At 44.7% G+C, this 17,411-nt stretch overlaps 1 protein-coding gene across 1 annotated transcript in view; it reads left to right on the top strand.

Moving 5' to 3' along the window:
• Positions 1-17,411, top strand: part of HS1BP3 (HCLS1 binding protein 3) — a 52,514-nt gene that overhangs the window by 16,224 nt on the left and 18,879 nt on the right. The window contains exon 4 of the mRNA XM_082048846.1: positions 635-857. Coding sequence (XP_081904972.1) covers positions 635-857 — 223 coding nt within the window. The remainder of the gene's footprint in view (positions 1-634; positions 858-17,411) is intronic.

Raw genomic sequence — 17,411 nt, 5'->3', positions numbered from 1 at the left:
TGAGAAGATTTGGTCTGTTTGCTGAATTTGCACAGTTGGATGGATCTTGCATACTGAAGGGAATTAGAACTTCAGGCTTTATTTTTGAGACTGAATTGAAGAGCTGCTGTGGAAACCTTTTTATGCTGTCCACTGTGCTTTAATTGTAGCCGAAATTAGTCAAAATAGTAACAAAAAGTGGACTTTATTTCAACTAGCTATGTGAAACTTATCTAACTACATCTAGGCAGAGTATTTACGGTCACTCTGTAGCCGGTGGAGAGAAATAGGCACTTCAGAGGGAAACTCCTTCTCAAACAACTTAGTTTGGGTGGGATGAATCACCACGTGGAAATTCTATTGTTTCTATTGACTATAAGGGAACATAAATAAGCAGCTTAGACATGTGCTGTTATGTCTCCGATAAAGTTCATTTCCTCTGTCTTTTCTTAACTACTTTGAATCAGTAAACAGATCAGGCACATAATGACACATCAGTGGTTGGAAGGGACAGTCAGGAATATTGAAAGAGTTTCAGAAAAAGTTATCATGTCCTTCATTCCCCAAGCAAAACCATCAGGAACAGGTGAAAGGTATTAAATAAAACATAGTTATCTTGTGTACTCGGTTTTGCATCCATTACTGTATTTTGCAGGAACAAAATCTACTAGTGCCATTGACTTCAAGGGTAAAAACATTCCTGATGACAAGGAGAAAGAAGATGAAGAAAATGAAGCATTGGATTTTTTCAAAGAGGAGAAGACACCTGACTTAATCTCACAGCTTTCATCAGTGGAAAATGCCAAGAAGGGGGGAGAAAAAGAAAAGGAAGAGGAGGAAGAAGAGGAAGAAGATTTAGACCCTCTTGGTATAATAAGGTATGGCTGATAGTGCTGTTGTTATTTCGTTTTTAGCCCAGTTTTCTAAACTGTCCCCTCATCTCAACATTTTATAGCGTCGACCACTTTCAGCTGAATTTCACAGAGGAGGAGAAGCCTCTGCAGTTCATGAAGGAAGGTGCCTTGATAGAGGGAAGAGACTTTGTAGCATCTTTTTACTGCATTCCTCAGGAAGCCCTTATGTGAAGGTGTCACATGCTAAGTGCTGCTGAGGCATAAGCAAAAACATCTAGAGAAACAGTAACTGAATCAAAGCTTGCTAAAGTTTGTATCTGGGTTTGCTTACCAGTCCAATAATTTTCAGACATTTTTTTCACTTCAGGGTAGAATTTCTTGCCTTATTCCCAAAAACTTTCTTAACTACTGAAGCCTGGAAGCAAATTTAGTTTCTCAGTGGCTGGGATCATGAGTCATGACTACTTTTTTTAGGGTGTCTCAGGCTTTAGATGCCCAAGTAGGAAAGACTTAGCTGTTCTTGATCTTCAGTAAGCACTGACTGGCTCAACTGAATTGTTTGAGCCGCCCACAATCACTGGCCACTACTGAATGTTGTCTTGGACTCAGTGCTTCCAGTGCTTCTTCACAACAATAGGCAGTAACTGATAGTAACAGGCCAGAGCCCTCTCTTACTGTTTCCCAATTACCTTGAATCATTTCCGAGGGGATCATTTGCTCCAGGCTCTAAGCTGGAGTCTCTCACACTAAGTCAGGTCAACTACAGTGATTAATACTGGAAGCGTCATTTGGACTTTGCTCCTGCTGTTACGATCATATGTAATTGTTGATGTCCAGATATCATCCTTTTTACTTGAAGTGTTTAATCCTTTACATATCAACAGAAAACTTTAAATATTATTCTTTTGATAAAGCATGTGCTTAATTACTCAGCATCAAAATTATTCCTTTGCTGAGGAAGAGTTTAAAAAAATTAAATAACTATTTACAATGAGAAGTTAGATGAAGCAGTGCTTCCCACAAAATGGTCCTTAGTTGGTGAGTTTACAAAAGAAGCTGTCCTTTTTTGGATAGGAAAATGATATATTGGGTTAGCAAACGCAATGTTGTATTTTCCGAGTTACAACGAGTATAAGCTGTAAAGAACTTGCCGTTCCAAAACAAGCAAGAAGTTTGCTTTTCTGCTCTGCACAGTTTGACATAGCATTTGAAAGTCTGTATTATTTTGGTCTTTTAATGCATTGAAGGATGACAAGATCTGGTATTTAATCCTCATTTTGTTTATTGCTTCCATTCCTTTCGAGGACAGAATTCTTGCTGAATCAGAATAACTTCACTTATATAAGGAGTATGATCTTCACTGATACGGCCCTGCAGCATGACATGTTATGCAGTCATATGTTTTTCACTCTAAACCAGTGGTAGGCTATCTATTAAAAAAAAACTCCATATGTATTTATTATTATTTTTGTAAATCTCACATGTACAGTGTCGAGGCAGAAACATGACAGTGGAAATGAGAATCCTGACTCTGATTTTACATTGTCTCTGTTGTCCTGTAACTCATCCTGCTTCCGTGGAAGATATTTTCAATCCAAATCAGTGGAGATCAGATTGGACATAAGCGTCGTATCCCAGCTTTATTCCATCTAGTAATAGGTGTCTGGTTAAGAGGCCAAAGGCAAGAGCTGTCTCTCAGTGGATGGGCATTTCTTGGGTGACCATTTTTGGCTGTCTTCTATGCACATGAAGGTGCTTACATGCTTTAAAGAGGGAGCTTGCAGGCCTCACAGCTTTAGTTCTTCATATGTGCTTGAAGTTACTTTGGGGATGAATAAAAAAGGAGGTGATGCAGACTGGGCAAATATGTTTAGTAGCAAACTGCTCCTTAATGCCTAGTAAATTCAGGTTGAAATAAGTAATAATCCATGATCCTTTCCCTTTGAAAACATGTAATGTCAGCGCTGAAACAAGCTTGTCCATTCCAAGTATCATCAGTGGCCAGCAGAGCTCTGACCTAAGCTGAATAATGTGTTTGGCATAATCTCACAGGTTTTTTTCTTTCTGGATGAGGATGAAAACGCTCCAGTAGCACAGGCCTCCATATGTTGTCATCACGCTTCATTTGGTAACAACTTTTCCTCCCAGGCCAGAAGGATGTGACTTGGATTTGGCCCAGCACTGCTGCTGTGCTGCTGAACCACCACATAGCCAGTTAAATATACTGGCCTTAGGGGTAAAATGCTCAACTGGGGTGTCTTTTTTTCTGGATTTGTATTGCTGGTGATCATCCAGGTGGAAGCTTACAGTGGTCTGGTTCCTTTTGCCTGGAGGAGACATCCCAGTTGTGCTGGTTCTCTCCCCCGCATTCAAGACTGTGTCTGAGTTGCTCTTTCATGTCTGGTCGGCAAATCACTTGCCAGTTCAGCTCTTCAGCTTTTGCGGATGTAAGTGGGGGGTCTCCAAACTGTGTTTCCTTGCTGTATGATTCTCATGCCCCAAAGCTTGCTTTCTGTGTTAGCAGAGTCATCTTTGCCCATGTCTGGAATTCTTAGCAACAGAAAGACTTGGTTTTTTTCTTGTCTAAATCAGGTACATACCAAAACCATAATACATATTTCCAATTAAGTTTTCAGCTTTTAACCCCCCTCCTCCTTTATTTTTACCCCCAGAGCTGGTTCTTCCTAGAATAAAAGGTGCTAAAAATTAGGTTACATTTGTGGGGTGCAGTGTTGAAATTCATTTGAAATATGTTTTTCTAGGTGTGCGCTTTCTCCTCTTCACCCACTGCCCTTCTTGATAGTGTGGACTATTGTTATTCCGGTGTGTTGTCATCAGTTACTCTGCAAATTTTCCTGGGCATTTCTAGCAATCTTTTCAACTTTGGACAAAATGTACAGGTCCTCTAAGAACAAGTGCTCCTAATACAGAGTAGGATGGTCCTTTGACATCAGCTGTGCAGCAGGGAATGAATATAGTGTACTCAATTTTGTAGCAATAGCACATTTCTAGCTCTGTTTCATTTTGCTTGGCAGTGTAAGTGTACAGTGACTTGTAAGTCACAAAGCTGTCATAGCCAAACTATTATTTTCTTTTAAGTTTTTTAGAGTCTCTTTTATTTTCCTTTTTCTTTTTTTTAAAATTTTTCTAGTAAGCCACAATCATTAGAATATCCCTTCATTAAAATGTTTTAATTCTTTTACACGTGGGAAGTCAGATATGTATTTTACTCCACATTGTAGGGACAATATTAAGTATATTGACTTATCTTTGTCTCTGTTGTTCTCCTTAAAGTGAATGCTATACTGCTCTTTATCACTCTATATCTCTCTCAACATTTGCAGATACATATTTTTAAGTGGTTAGTAGGCTACCACGGTGCTTTGACAATATAGCTGGGTTTTTAGAGGTGCGGTATCTTTTAATACTGCTGTCTCTTAAAAGATTTTCCTCATAAATTGCAAAATATTACTGTGTGGCTAGTCACAGTTGCAGGGGTTTCTCCAGCTGAAATGCCTTCAGGAATGAAAGAATCAAGAACCACAAGATCTAAAAGAGGTTAGTTCTGTGAAGGGAAAGGCATGGAAGGTGGCCACAAGGCAGAGGAGCTATTAATCCATGGCTAGGATATTCTTGATGAGACTGCTGAAAATTCTGCAATGGAAAAAGGTGTAATTTGCCAGTGGCTCGAGAGAGGATTTGCATGGAGTGAAGAGAGCAGCATGGAGCAGGAATCCGGAGCAGTATCAATGCTGATCAGCTCAGCCATACCAGGGCAGGATCTGACCATGTCTACACCATTACATTCTCCTGTCCTCCAAATTAGGTTTACTATGTCCAGAATGCCCAGTGGGAATGGCTGCTGGCCTGGGCTGTCTCCTTCTCTGGAGATATTCAAGACCCACCTGGACACATTCCTGTGCAATCTGCTCTGGTGAACCTGCTTTAGCAGGTGGGTTGGACTGTATGATCCTCAGATGTCCCTTCCAACCCCAACCATTCTGTGATTCTGTGATTAAGATGGTTTAGGAGCAGGTAGGTTGTCCCATGCCAGGGGAGCACCAAGGACTGTCCTAACAGTTGAATTGTGGAACTAAACTCCTGTGGTCAGGCCCAAGGGTGTGAAGGAGTCACTAAAAAAAAATAGTATGGCCCTGAGCTCCTCTGCCCCCAGGGTTAGCTTTGTACCTGCCACCGTGTTTGCTTTCAGTCTGTCCTGAGGGTTCCCTGGGGTTTTGCTTTCTGTAGGGAATTCAGGCAACTGGCTGTGGATTTTTTCACTTGATTCAAGCAGGACCAAGTTAGGCATTTCTAGCTCTGAATCTTAAAACAGTTTAAAAACTACATCACAATAACTTAATTTGATTTTATCTTCTCCCTCTGTGGATGAACTATGCAGTTTTACTGTTTGTAGGCTGAAGCCAAGAGCTTTAGTATCTCTCTATGCTCACTTTGTAGTTAAACCAGCAGTATTTAGTACTCATATTCAGTTTACTCCAATAAACCTGAGACGGCAGCTGATTAAAATGACTCAGAACCAGCTCCTCTGAACAAAGCAGCAACAGTTTTCCTGAAGGAGTGTTGCTGCTTCATGGGTTAAAGCATGCAGCAGCCCTGTGCATTCATTTCTTCAGCTGCAATTGAGAGTTGCTCACCAGCTTGGGAGAACCCACCTTTTCCTGTGATTTCCTTTCTGCCTCCATCAGTTCTCCGCAGCCCCTGCAGGAGCCTCTCCTCTGCACGCCGTTCCCTCCCTTCCGTCCTTTTTCCTCTGCCTCCCTAAATCTTTCAGGGACAGCTTATCCTCCCTCAGCCCTAGTTTTTTTCCTGGCAAACTGCACAGAGGTGGGTATTCCCCAGGCAAGAGCTCTTCTATCTCCTTGGGTATTCCCCAGGCAAGAGCTCTTCTATCTCCTTGGGTCTCCTGGAGAGTTTCTGTCTCTGCTCTCCACCTTTGCTATTGTTTCAGCGGATTTCCCCTCGTGGCTTCTCATCCAAATTGGTGCCTTCCCAGAGGCATAAAGGCACGTGGGTAGGTGGAAGGTTTGCATCTGTTGTGTATAAATACAGATACAGCTGACTCCTGAGAATAGTTAGGAAGGGATGGGACTGGTGAGGGCTGACCTTTTAGGGGCCTTCTGCCAAAAGTTTTTTAAAACCTTGTAGCTAGTTGCTGCCGAGGTCAAGCTCAGCCAGTCCCGGTGCCAGAGGTTTGCTGTTGCTGGGTTTAGTTGATAAGGAGATTATTAAAGGACTTGGGGCCTCTTCTGGCTGCAGATGAAATGGGCAATGACTTTGAGCAACAGATTGTCAGGGAAGGAGCAGCCAGGCAGCCCTGGCCTTGCCAGAGCCACGCAGAGCCAGGCTGGCTGCAGGAGGAGGTGGGTTGGTGCACAAGCCAGCAGTTTCTGGATTGTGTCCTTCACTTTCATGTCTCCCAGCCCCTTAGTGGCAACTAGGCTAGAGTTTAACTCCTGAGCTGTTCCTTTCCTTTCCTTTCCCCCTTCCCCTTTCCTTTTTTCCTATTGTGGCAGAACAGCCTAGGATGCCCTCAGCCTTTTGCCTTTGGGGGAGAAATAAGTGGTATTGTTTGATCTTGCTTCCTTTGCAGTAACCTTGTGCTGCTGAGAATGGCTGACGAAGAGACAGAAATTGGCTTAACAGAGCATCCTACATTTAACATCTTTCTGAGTGGTTTTATTGACAGAGTGCTCAGAGCTGTAATAGGTGAGGGCAATATGCTTGCCAGTGGATTTTTACCTCCAAGGAAGAGAATTTCTGCAGTCTGGAGCAGTGTCACGACACAGCTGCTGTCTGCTGGGCAGATGGTCTGGAGCAAACTTGTCAAAATGTATGTTCAGCTTCTGTGTCTTCTGGTCCTTGGTCTGCAAGGTTGTACTCCCACCATTCCTCAGGATCCCATCCTCAGGCATCCTGCTGCTCCTCAACCACTCATAAATTCACAACTACTTTTTGGTCTAGCCAGATGTGTCTGTGATTTCCCTCTGAATCCAGTAGGATTCATACACAGCAGTAGAAGCACTCGTCTGTCTGTCCTGATAAGCTGAGAGACAGCAAAGGTGTCAAAACATCAAAGAAGAGAGAAGATACAGGTTATTTTTTCTTTAATGAAATTCAGATAGTTAAAACAATGAACAAGAAAAGAAAGAGCTTTGTTTTCCTAGCAGTGTGTACATCTGTGCTCACAGCTGTGAAGCCTTCAGACATTTAAACAGGCAGACCTTTATTTTCTGTCAGTTGTTGAGTCACAAGCTTAGGTTGCAAGGCATGCTTGACCATCACTTTGCCAAGTGACACAAGCATTTGTTGCAATTCCAGTCCAGCTGCTGTCAGATTGGCGACTTGCAAAATCGCAGTAAACAACCTCGTTGGTCTCCTACTGAAACATTGCTGATGGTTGAAATTTTTCTGAAAACGACAGACATAGTCTGGTGTAGTATTCTTCCCCATCCAAGACAGGAAAATGAAGAAAAAGGAGCAAAAAGTGTGTATTACTCATCCAGGTAAAGGATAAGACTCATTTTTCATAAATTATCTGCTCTCAGCCCTTTCCAGGGTGACCTTACAGCCTCTCCTTGGAGGTGTTTTAACAAGGGAGTAAAGCAGGATGGCAGGGATGCTCCTTGCAGAAATTCGATCCCTCCAGTTTGACTGTCCTGAACTTTTTTTATGTTCGTAGGTGCTTTGTGAGTGTCGTTTTCCCATGCAATGGGCTTTCCTTTCCTTTTTGCCTCTAGTCCCATTCCCTGAGCACAATTTACCACATTTCTTTACTGCAAATCTTGCTGTTGTTACCCAGGGTGACTGAAAGAAAACAATGGAAATCAAAACCATGTGTAGCTATTGGATCTCACAGAGTCATCCATATTAATTCTATGTTGTGTTCTGAGCGATTGCTCTTGGAATGTGCTTTCCTTGGGAAAACTCTATCAAGGTCTGGGTGGCTCCACGTAATGGAACTGAGAACCTTTTCTGGATGTACTTTCCAACAAGTCAAGTCAAGCTGTATGTGTGAAGGACTGAGCCCTCTTCTCTTGTTGCTGTAGCGCTAACTGCTTGAGAGAGTCCAGCGCAGGTTAATGAAGATGATGAAGGGAGTGGAGCATCTCCCTTATGAGGAAAGGCTGAGGGAGGTGGGGCTCTTTAGCCTGGAGGAGACTGAGGGGTGACCTCATTAATGTTTATAAATATATAAAGGGTGAGTGTCACGAGGATGGAGCCAGGCTCTTCTCAGTGACAGCCAATGATAGGACAAGGAGCAGTGGGTACAAACTGGAACACAGGAGGTTCCACTTAAATATGAGAAGAAACTACTTCTCAGTGAGGGTGACAGACACTGGAACAGGCTGCCCAGGGGGGTTGTGGAGTCTCCTACTCGGAGACATTCAAAACCCGCCTGGACACCTTCCTGTGTAACCTCATGTAGGTGTTCCTGCTCCAGCAGGGGGATTGGACTGGATGATCTTTTGAGGTCCCTTCCTTCCAGTCCCTGACATTCTGTGAATCTGTGTGATTGTGTAAGCATACTGAGGAAAACTGAGATTTTCTGGTACTCCTGGGCTTGTATTTGACATCTGTTATATCCATAGTCATTCCTTCAGGAGAGCGTATTTGACAGATGATTGCAACAAACCTCCCGCTATATCCACTTGAACTGCACCTTGGGACCAGAGCTGGGACACTCGGGCTGTCAGAGGGCTTTGGAGAGGACTGGATGTGTAATTTCCAGACCTAAAGTTGGGTGATCTCTATTTTATTTTATTCCGGAAATAGTCACTTCCCTGACCTACGGAAAACTCCTCCTGTGTGCCAGCATTGTCCTTATCTGCATTCATATTTCCTGGTCTAGTGTTGGATTTTTGGTCCCAAAATATTATGCGGTCATTATTTCCCCATGTTTTATGCTGCATGTTGAAGCAGTTGCCTTGGTTAGTGATGAGTTTCTGTCATGGCTGGCTTGAGCGATTCCAGTACATACACAGCTGGAACATGAGGATCCTTTGGGAGGGAGTTAAGTAATTATTTTAATGTGCTTCATTTTCTTTCTGATTAGAACACTTAATATACTTTAATGGGCTTTATAAATAGTAAATTTATGTTTATGCCGTTATCCTAAACACAAAGGACTGCAAATAGCTCTGTAGTCTGTGTAGCGTTGCAGCTGTGTATGCCATCCAGCAATGTTTTCAAGCAGAATACAAATGTAACGACACCTGGGGTAAAGTGCAGAAAGGGCTTCATAGCTCTGTGCAACACCTCATTGCAGCATTAGATTTTAAGTGAAGAACAGGTAATTCAACTGGACATGCAGGGGGAATTGCACCGCTGTAAATGTAAATACCCAGCTTGGAATTTGACCAGCTCACTGACGTAGATGCATCTGCTTTTAAGAAAGATGTTGTGGAATTTTTAATAGACCTTGGTGATTGTTTACAATGTATTAAAGCAATACTTACCACACAATTTTCTGTATGTAGAAGAGTTGTAGAGCCAAGTAATGTCAGGGAACTGGAATGAGATACCATTGCCACTAGCTGGCACCAGCTTTCAAATAATTCCCATAGTCCTCCAAGTGAACTCTCAGCTTTTGATTCTTTCCCATCCTGTTTAACAGCGATGTGCAGTCATTTGTAGCAGTGCAGAACTGAACAGCGATGAAGGCATGCAGAAGCTGCCATGAGCCATTCTGCAGGCATATTAAGCAAGTCCTTACTGAGACAGATTCATAGGAGGCAGGAGATCCTTTAGACAGGGTACAGGATAAATTTACAACTACACAGAATCAAAAGTGTCTTTTTTTTTCCCTTCTGCTTTGGAAGAGAATTGAACATTATGTAATTGAGCAGATTTAAACATGTTTTGTTTCATGGACTTTACAATAATAGGATGACTCAAGTCCTTAATCAGAATAAAAAAGCATTACCTCATCGATTAGCTTACTCCTTTCACTGAGGCACAGGAAATCTTTAATCGACAGACACAGGGAACGGCTTGTAGATGAGGCAGAATGCTAATGAGGGATGGATTCAGAGCTGCCCTGTTGTTTTTCTGTTCACCAAGTATAACAGAACTGTTTGCTCTAGAAGAAGCTGCCTGTGGGCAGAATGCGTGCTCAGTTTAAATCGAGATGGGAGACTCACTTTTCCTTTCATCTGGTGCTGTCAAGTTCCTAACCCAGCAGACTTAATAAAACCATTGTTCCCTTTTCCCCATGGATCTGCTGCAGAAGTTTTTGTCTTTGTTTGAAAGGATCAAAGAACTGGCTTTTAGAAAACCATTTTTGGAAGCAATCTGTAAAACTTTGCCAAAAATGCATGAATTAGCTATTGTAACTGTGGGCTGGTACTAATTAACACACCTGGGGATCACATCTCTTGCTACTGTCCCTTGCAGCAGTTGGCCAGATCTGAGATCATCTGAAGTGCCAGCGAAAGGAGGAATATCCTTAAGGACAGACAGACAACTGGGATTCAGCAGCTCTTCATTCTGCATTTGAATTTCTCTGGTCACCTCGCAGTACTTAAAAGTTAGATCTCTCCATTACCCCTTCAATAAAGAGAATAAAACTGATTTTTTAGGTCTGCCTGGGGAAGAGTTTCCCTCTGCACAGAAATGTGGCATTCAGCTCATCGTTAATGACAATTTTCATTGAAGTGGAAGAAATGCTTTCTATTACCTTCCATAAGTTTTGGATAAGACTCCAAACCTTTCTTTCCATATTGCCTGAGATGCTCAGTCATGTCCGGATCATAAGGGGAAGTAAGATTTATCATCACAGTGAAATACGCAGCTGTGGTAAGTGATTTGACTGTGGCTAAACTAGTAAATAAAACTGGACAGGAGCTGTGGTCTTGCTCTGTGCCAACTGGGATGAAGTAGCTCCTGTCCAACAGTACATCCTTCTGGTCCCCAGAGCAAGCTGGCCATGTCCAAAACAGGAAGAGCCCCGAGCTTGCACTGATCCCTAAACTATGTCTAGGCATCATTTGGGAAAGCAATAATTAGCCTGGGCCGAATTCATGCCAGGAAGCATGCTAAAACCTCTACAAGATCGCTATTGTGTGCTGTAATCTCAGCCCAAGCCCTGACCATGTTTACTTGCTAGTATAGATGCTGGCTTTTGGTTGTCAACAGGACAGCTCGAAGAAGTTGTACAGTTAGGAGTCAGGATTGGAGCCATTGGGGCCCTGTAATGAGGTTTTTCTTGGTACAGACGGTGCTGAGCATATGTCTGGCACTTAAGGATGCTCCCTGAGCATAAAACACCAAGTGCATTTTGCAGTAAGTGTGTAGCCGGTGCTGTGGCTCCTATCAGCCAGCACCCTTTTGGGTGATGGGCCCAGGTCTGGACGGGTGCAGCCAGCCTGTTTTGGAATATCACAGAGTTTGGCCATGTGGGTGTGAGCCATGGTGCGTCAGTTGACTGGGAAAAGGTCTTGACTTGGGTTTTTGCTGGTATAGGTTATTTTCTGAGGTCTGCTCTCTGAACCATGATTTTCTGTTATAACTGCTACTTATTTGGCACGGTACACAAACTGGTCAGAGTGGCTTGGGTGGAAGATTTCCAAGCTTCGCTCTTCCTTGCTACATTGCTTTTTGTCTGTGATAGCATCTGAGGCATTGTTCAAGGCATTGTTAAACACAAAACAAGGTGTCAGGCCCTCAAAACCTCCTTACAACATTATCTAGACCCATTTGCTAAAGACATCTCATTTTTCATCTCTGTGATGGGTTATCTGCCAGCGTAGGCAGTTTCTGTGTATAACAGTCTCGTCCTGGAAACTTGTTTGGGAGTCATCCATCTTTCTTGTCTTGGCTGTGAGTGACAGAGCCATGGCCCCCACTGTTCTTGTAATATGAAAAAAAAGAAAGCAAATGGGTTCTTAGGAGGCTCCTGAGGTCTTACCCTCACTTTCCCCTCAGGGGCTGTTACAGCAAACCCTGACCTCACTGGAGTTGTTTTTATTTGTTCAGTGGTGCTGCCAGGAGACAAGGGCAGTGCCACACAATGCAGGGTGCTCAAGCGGGAAGGAGAAGCGTGTGGTCCAGAGCTGCTGGCCAAGGCCTCAGGGGAATTAGTTTCAATTCTTCGTTTCAAAGACATCCTGTTTAGGCTGCAGGCAGCTCACTTTCTGGTTTTCAGAACCGCGTTTCATTCCCGATCTGTGAAAGAAGAGTTCCAGTGTGCCCTGCCATGTAGAGGTGGAGAGAGTGAATTCTGAAAGGCTGTGGGGTGTTTGGGGTCTATCCAAAAGTTTCAGTCTGTTGGCAATAAGCATTGTTTATGTGGCCATTGGGACATGGTGGGAGATGTAACCCAGTCGTATTCCTTACTCTTATGGAGGAACTTGCCTGGTCTGCCAGCTGTTTGCCAGCTGTTGGCAGCACAGCACCATTGCCCACGGAAGGGGAGCCATCATGGTGCTGTTGTGCCACAAGGCAGATGCTACTGATGGATATTATAAAGGATGCCAAGGTATCTTTAAACCCTGCAGACAAGTGGACAGCATGGCAAAGGACAGTCTCCTTTCTGCTCTCTGCTTATCTGTTCTTCCTTGGGAGGGCCTGGTACCCAGGACCGCTCGCAGGGACCACTTCCAAAAGGTGACATGGAGAAGACTGTATCAAGTCAGGCATCCTGGGGTGTATTACAAGGGGGGTGGTTAGTAGATCGAGAGAGGTCCTCCTTCCCCTCTACTCCGCCCTGGTGAGACCACATCTGGAATATTGTGTCCAGTTCTGGGCCCCTCAGTTCCAGAAGGACAGGGAACTGCTGGAGAGAGTCCAGCGCAGGGCAACGAAGATGATGAAGGGAGTGGAGCACCTCCCTTAAGAGGAAAGGCTGAGGGAGCTGGGGCTCTTTAGTTTGGAGAAGAGGAGACTGAGGGGTGACCTTATTAATGTTTATAAATATATAAAGGGTGAGTGCCATGAGGATGGAGCCAGGCTCTTCTCGGTGGCAAACAATGGTAGGACAAGGGGTAATGGGATCAAGCTGGAACACAAGAGGTTCCCCTTAAATTTGAGAAAAAACTTCTTCTCAATGAGGGTGACAGACACTGGAACAGGCTGCCCAGGGTGGTTGTGGAGTCTCCTTCTCTGGAGACATTCAAAACCCGCCTGGACATGTTCCTGTGCGACCTCACCTAGGCGTTCCCGCTCCAGCAGGGGGATTGGACTAGATGATCTTTTGAGGTCCCTTCCAATCCCAAACATACTGTGATACTGTGAAGTTTGTCTCCGTACACAGTCCTCTGGCAGGATCTCATCAAACTTGGCTCCTTCAAACACCTCCACATGCCTTTGTTCTGTGCCCAAAGCATGTCACAAGCACCTTCCATTTCAGGCTGTGACTTTGCAGAGCTCTAGCTCAACCCTCACATTATTTCAAGCACTTTGAACTGAATATCAGAGGCGGAATAAATAGTGGCTCCAGGACACCATATAGAGCAAGAGAAGAGCAAGGCCAGGTGTTCCATAGTATGGATACAGTCCTGCCCCAGCCCTCTTGTTCAGCAGGGTAGGGGGGTGTGTGCTGCCTCCTGTGCTCATGGCACCTTTGTGGTGGAATTCTGCCAGCTGTGTGAAGTTGGGCAGCCTCAGAATCCTTCCCTTCCTTGGAGACACCCCAGGCATGTACCAGAGTCCTCCCCTGGGGGTGCAAAGGAGGATGAACAGAGATGAAAGTGAGACCAGGAGCTGCAGGTAGGAGCTTGGTGGGCAGCGTGGACGGGCTTGGTGAGGGGCACAAGGCAGCCCCATGAATCAACACCTGGCATTTGGGCTGTGTTTGATGCACTGCATGTTTACAACCACACTGGCGCTGTGATGTTGGTTCTCTGCCTTATCCGTGTGGCACATGGAAGGTCTGCTGTAGCATTTCTCCTTGTGGTTACAGATCCTGAAATGGCCTGAGTGTGTGTTTTCCGTGCGAAATCATCATTCTTTCCTCCAACACTGCCACAGCCACTGTTAACACCAGGGAGCAGAAGCTTAAAACATTGTGCAGTTACTTGTAATTGCTACTCCCCTGCTGTCATCAGCATCATTTCATCATTTTTTCACTAGTCCCCCCCACTGACACAGATTAGTGATATATAATAACTCCTGCTCTCCCTGTTTATTAACAAAAGATTTCCCTTACCCAACCTCAGTTAATTTCTCTCATCTCTCAGATTTATTACGTGTCTTAATTTCACCAGATTCTCCATTGATATAAAATGGTGTAACTTTAATATCCTTTGAGTCCATTTAGGATTTGTGAGTCAGCAGACTGGCCCAAATGATCAGGTTACTTGCCCAATGAGGTTACTTGACCATGAGTCAACAGCAGCTAAGCCTGAAGAGAGCTCTCCTTGAGCTAGCACAGCAGCATCCACTTGCAGCTTTTTGTCCGTAGAGAGGCCTGAGGTGTCACTTTGTCTGGGATTTGGGAGCCTGAAATGTTTACCAGCATTTCTGTGTGTTCCCTGATCCACTTGCCCGGCTGCATTCCTTGCAGCACAAGAATGCTCAGTGTTTCTAATCCAGCCGGCCCCAAGGGGGATGGCTGTTGGTCGTGGATCATCAGGTGGGTAAGCAGGAGCAAGGAGCAGGGTCTGCAGTGAGTTGGTTGGGTGAATCTGCAGGCTCATGTCACTTGTGTCAAGTTGTAATTCTCTGGGGATACGAGGTGCTGTTGGAGGCCTTGTTGAGATCATCCATCTGCCATCTCTGAAGAGCGCTGTGGGAATAGCAAGTGTTGCTCTGGGTGAGCTGAACTCTGAGATTTTTTTCCAGTAGGAGGGGAATGATTTTGATTACGATTTTAGAATATTATCGTGGCTATTAAATAACACGGGCACTGAGCTGGATTTCATGCATAAGCCAGAACACTTGTAAAGACGACTTATTTCTTCTTCTTTTAGTCATGTGTTCGTAGATTCCTTGCATTTACCAGGTTTCTGCGATTCGGCGCCTGACCTCGCCGTGCTCTGCAAGGGGCTCTCAGTGCTTACCCTGCTGAACCCGTCCATTCAATGTGACAGCCAGCTGTTGTGTGTCCCAAGCTCAGTGCCCAGCCCCTGAAATTACTTACGTTGCAAGAGCTTGTGTGCTGAGAAGTCAGGATAGTTAGCGATAAAAACATAAATAGGAATCCAATTAAAAAAATGCGGAACTGTGTCAGCTTTTTTTCTGCTTGAAGCAGAAAGCAGCCCCTTGGCAGCTGGCGCTGCAGAGCCTCGGTGCCTTGCTTAGGGGGGAGTTTTATGTCTCCGGTGCTCCCTGGTGTGACTGTTCCTACAGCCTGACCTCCAGCAACGTCTCCAACATCAGAAGTGGAGTCGCTTTGTGCAATGTGCATATCCGTGGCCTGGGGAATATTTCACCCAGAGCAATTTTTTCTTACCTCTGTTACAAAAAATAACAACAACAAACCTCTAGGCAGGAAAGCCACGTTTTCTTTTCATGGAAGAGGTTTTGATCTCGTGATCAGCAGGAGAGGCAGCAGCCGGAGCGCAGGGCTGTGTCTGCAGCAGCGGTTTCATGTAGCTCTGACATCATCTCAATGTGTCCTTCTCTATCTTATTTCCCGCAGAGCCATCTGTATTGCAGTGAGAGGTTTGTTTTACCCACAGCGCAGCCAAGAGAAAAGAAGTGGCCTCTCTGAACAGCGAGATGTGGGGAAGGAAAGCAGTGGGGAACCAGGCTTAGCCCTGTCTTCCCTCCTCGAGCTGAATCGTGGCGCGGTTGAGAACCTGCGCTTCCGAAGCAGTTCTGCCTCTCAGTGCAAATCCTGCTTTACTGCTGGAATCTGCTCACTGCCTTGGTAACCAGCCCTGCTCTGGCTTTTCATAAGCTCTCTAGATGTGGTGTGACAGGTATGTCAGGCAAAATTTTAGACTGGAACATCATTGGCAGTCTGCTGAGTTTTTTTGTAGGTTGGGAGTGGGTCTGTGGAGGTACCGGGCAAAAAAATAAAGAGAGATGCCCTGCAGATGGTTTTACACGGAGCCTCTTAGATTAGAGAGGCCAGAGGTTTTTTGGTGCAAGTTACTTATTTGAGCCTTTTCTGTTCACAGGCAGATAAAAACTAGAGTTGTACCGGCAGTCTGGGTTCTTGTGCCCATTCGGCTTTTGGATGCGGGAATTCACATGAGGTGGCACTACAGGTGAAGTGCCCTTCTCCTGAGGACCACAACATGAGGCTGGGAGGCTGTCAGACATAGGTGGCAGGAGATGGTACTGGATGTGATGGCATTCTGTTTGCGAGGAGGTAAAGATCATAGAATCACAGAATCATTTTGGTTGGAAGAGACCCTCAGGGTCATCGAGACCAACCATAACCTAACACTAGCACTAAACCATGTCCTAAGAACCTCGTCTAAATGCCTTTTAAACCCTCCAGGGATGGTCACTCCACCACTTCCTTGGGCAGCCTGTTCCAGTGCCTGACAACCCTTTCCAGGAAGAATTTTTTCCTGATCTCCAATCTAAACCTCCCCTGGTGCAACTTGAGACCATTTCCTCTCGTCTTATCACTTGCTGCTTGAGAGAAGAGACCAACCCCCTCCATGCTACAACCTCCTTTTCAGGTAGTTGTAGAGAGTGAGAAGGTCTCCCCTCAGCCTCCTTTTCTCCAGGCTGAACAGCCCCAGTTCCCTCAGCCGCTCCTCATCACACTTGTGCTCCAGACCCCTCGCCAGATTAGGTAACACAAAATGAAACCTTTTTATAAAGTAGATGTGGAACAGTCAGGCTGCCTGTCCTTGGGAGGAGGCACCAAGCAGTTGCAGGTCCTGCTGATTTGACTTTACCAAGGCCAGTAGTGACAGGACAACTTTAGAACTTTAAATTTTAGACTGAAACAGGGTAGATTTAGATTGGACATAAGGAAGAAATTTTTTATTATAAGGGTGGTGAGACACTGGAACAGCTGCCCAGACAAGCTGTAGATGCCCCATCCCTGGAAGTGTTCAAGGCCAGGTGGGACGGGGCTCTGAGCAACCTGGTCTAGTGGAATAGTGGAAGGTGTCCCTGTCCATGGCAGGGGGGTTGGACTAAATGATCTTCAAAGGTCCCTTCCAAACCAAACCATTCTGTGACTTTGGTTCTGTGATTTAGAGGTGTGAGTGCCCAGCAGTTTTGGAAATGAGGCATCAGCTATTGATGTGTTCAATGCTTTTCCAGAAATTATTTAAATACATTTAGCAAGAAGCTACAATGCTATGTTCCATGTGTGTGTTTGACTTTTTCTCCATTTCAGTGTTGAAGAAGCCAGTCACTGCTCCAAAGTGGTTGCTATTTGCATTTGTCACTTCAATTTTACTTGCCAGTTTTAAGAATTCTTACCATAACATTGGATACTTTCAGTATCATCAGTTCCTTATTTGTGAGGGTTCTTTTTTGTGTTTGCTCCTGAAACTGTTGAGCATGTGGCTCATAACATGCTTGCTATCTAGATTTTTTCACACCCTGTTTGTTTCAGCCTGGTTGACTTTGATTGTGAAGCTGCTCAGGACATTTTGTGAAGAATGTCTCATAAAGGGACAATGTTGGGAGGTTGATTTAATTCAG

The sequence above is a fragment of the Streptopelia decaocto genome, assembly GCF_964273445.1.
Source record: "Streptopelia decaocto genome assembly, chromosome: 3".
Classification (NCBI taxonomy): Eukaryota; Metazoa; Chordata; class Aves; order Columbiformes; family Columbidae; genus Streptopelia; species Streptopelia decaocto.
Note: the sequence above shows the minus strand (reverse complement) of the source record. Positions and strands in the feature narration are given on the sequence as shown.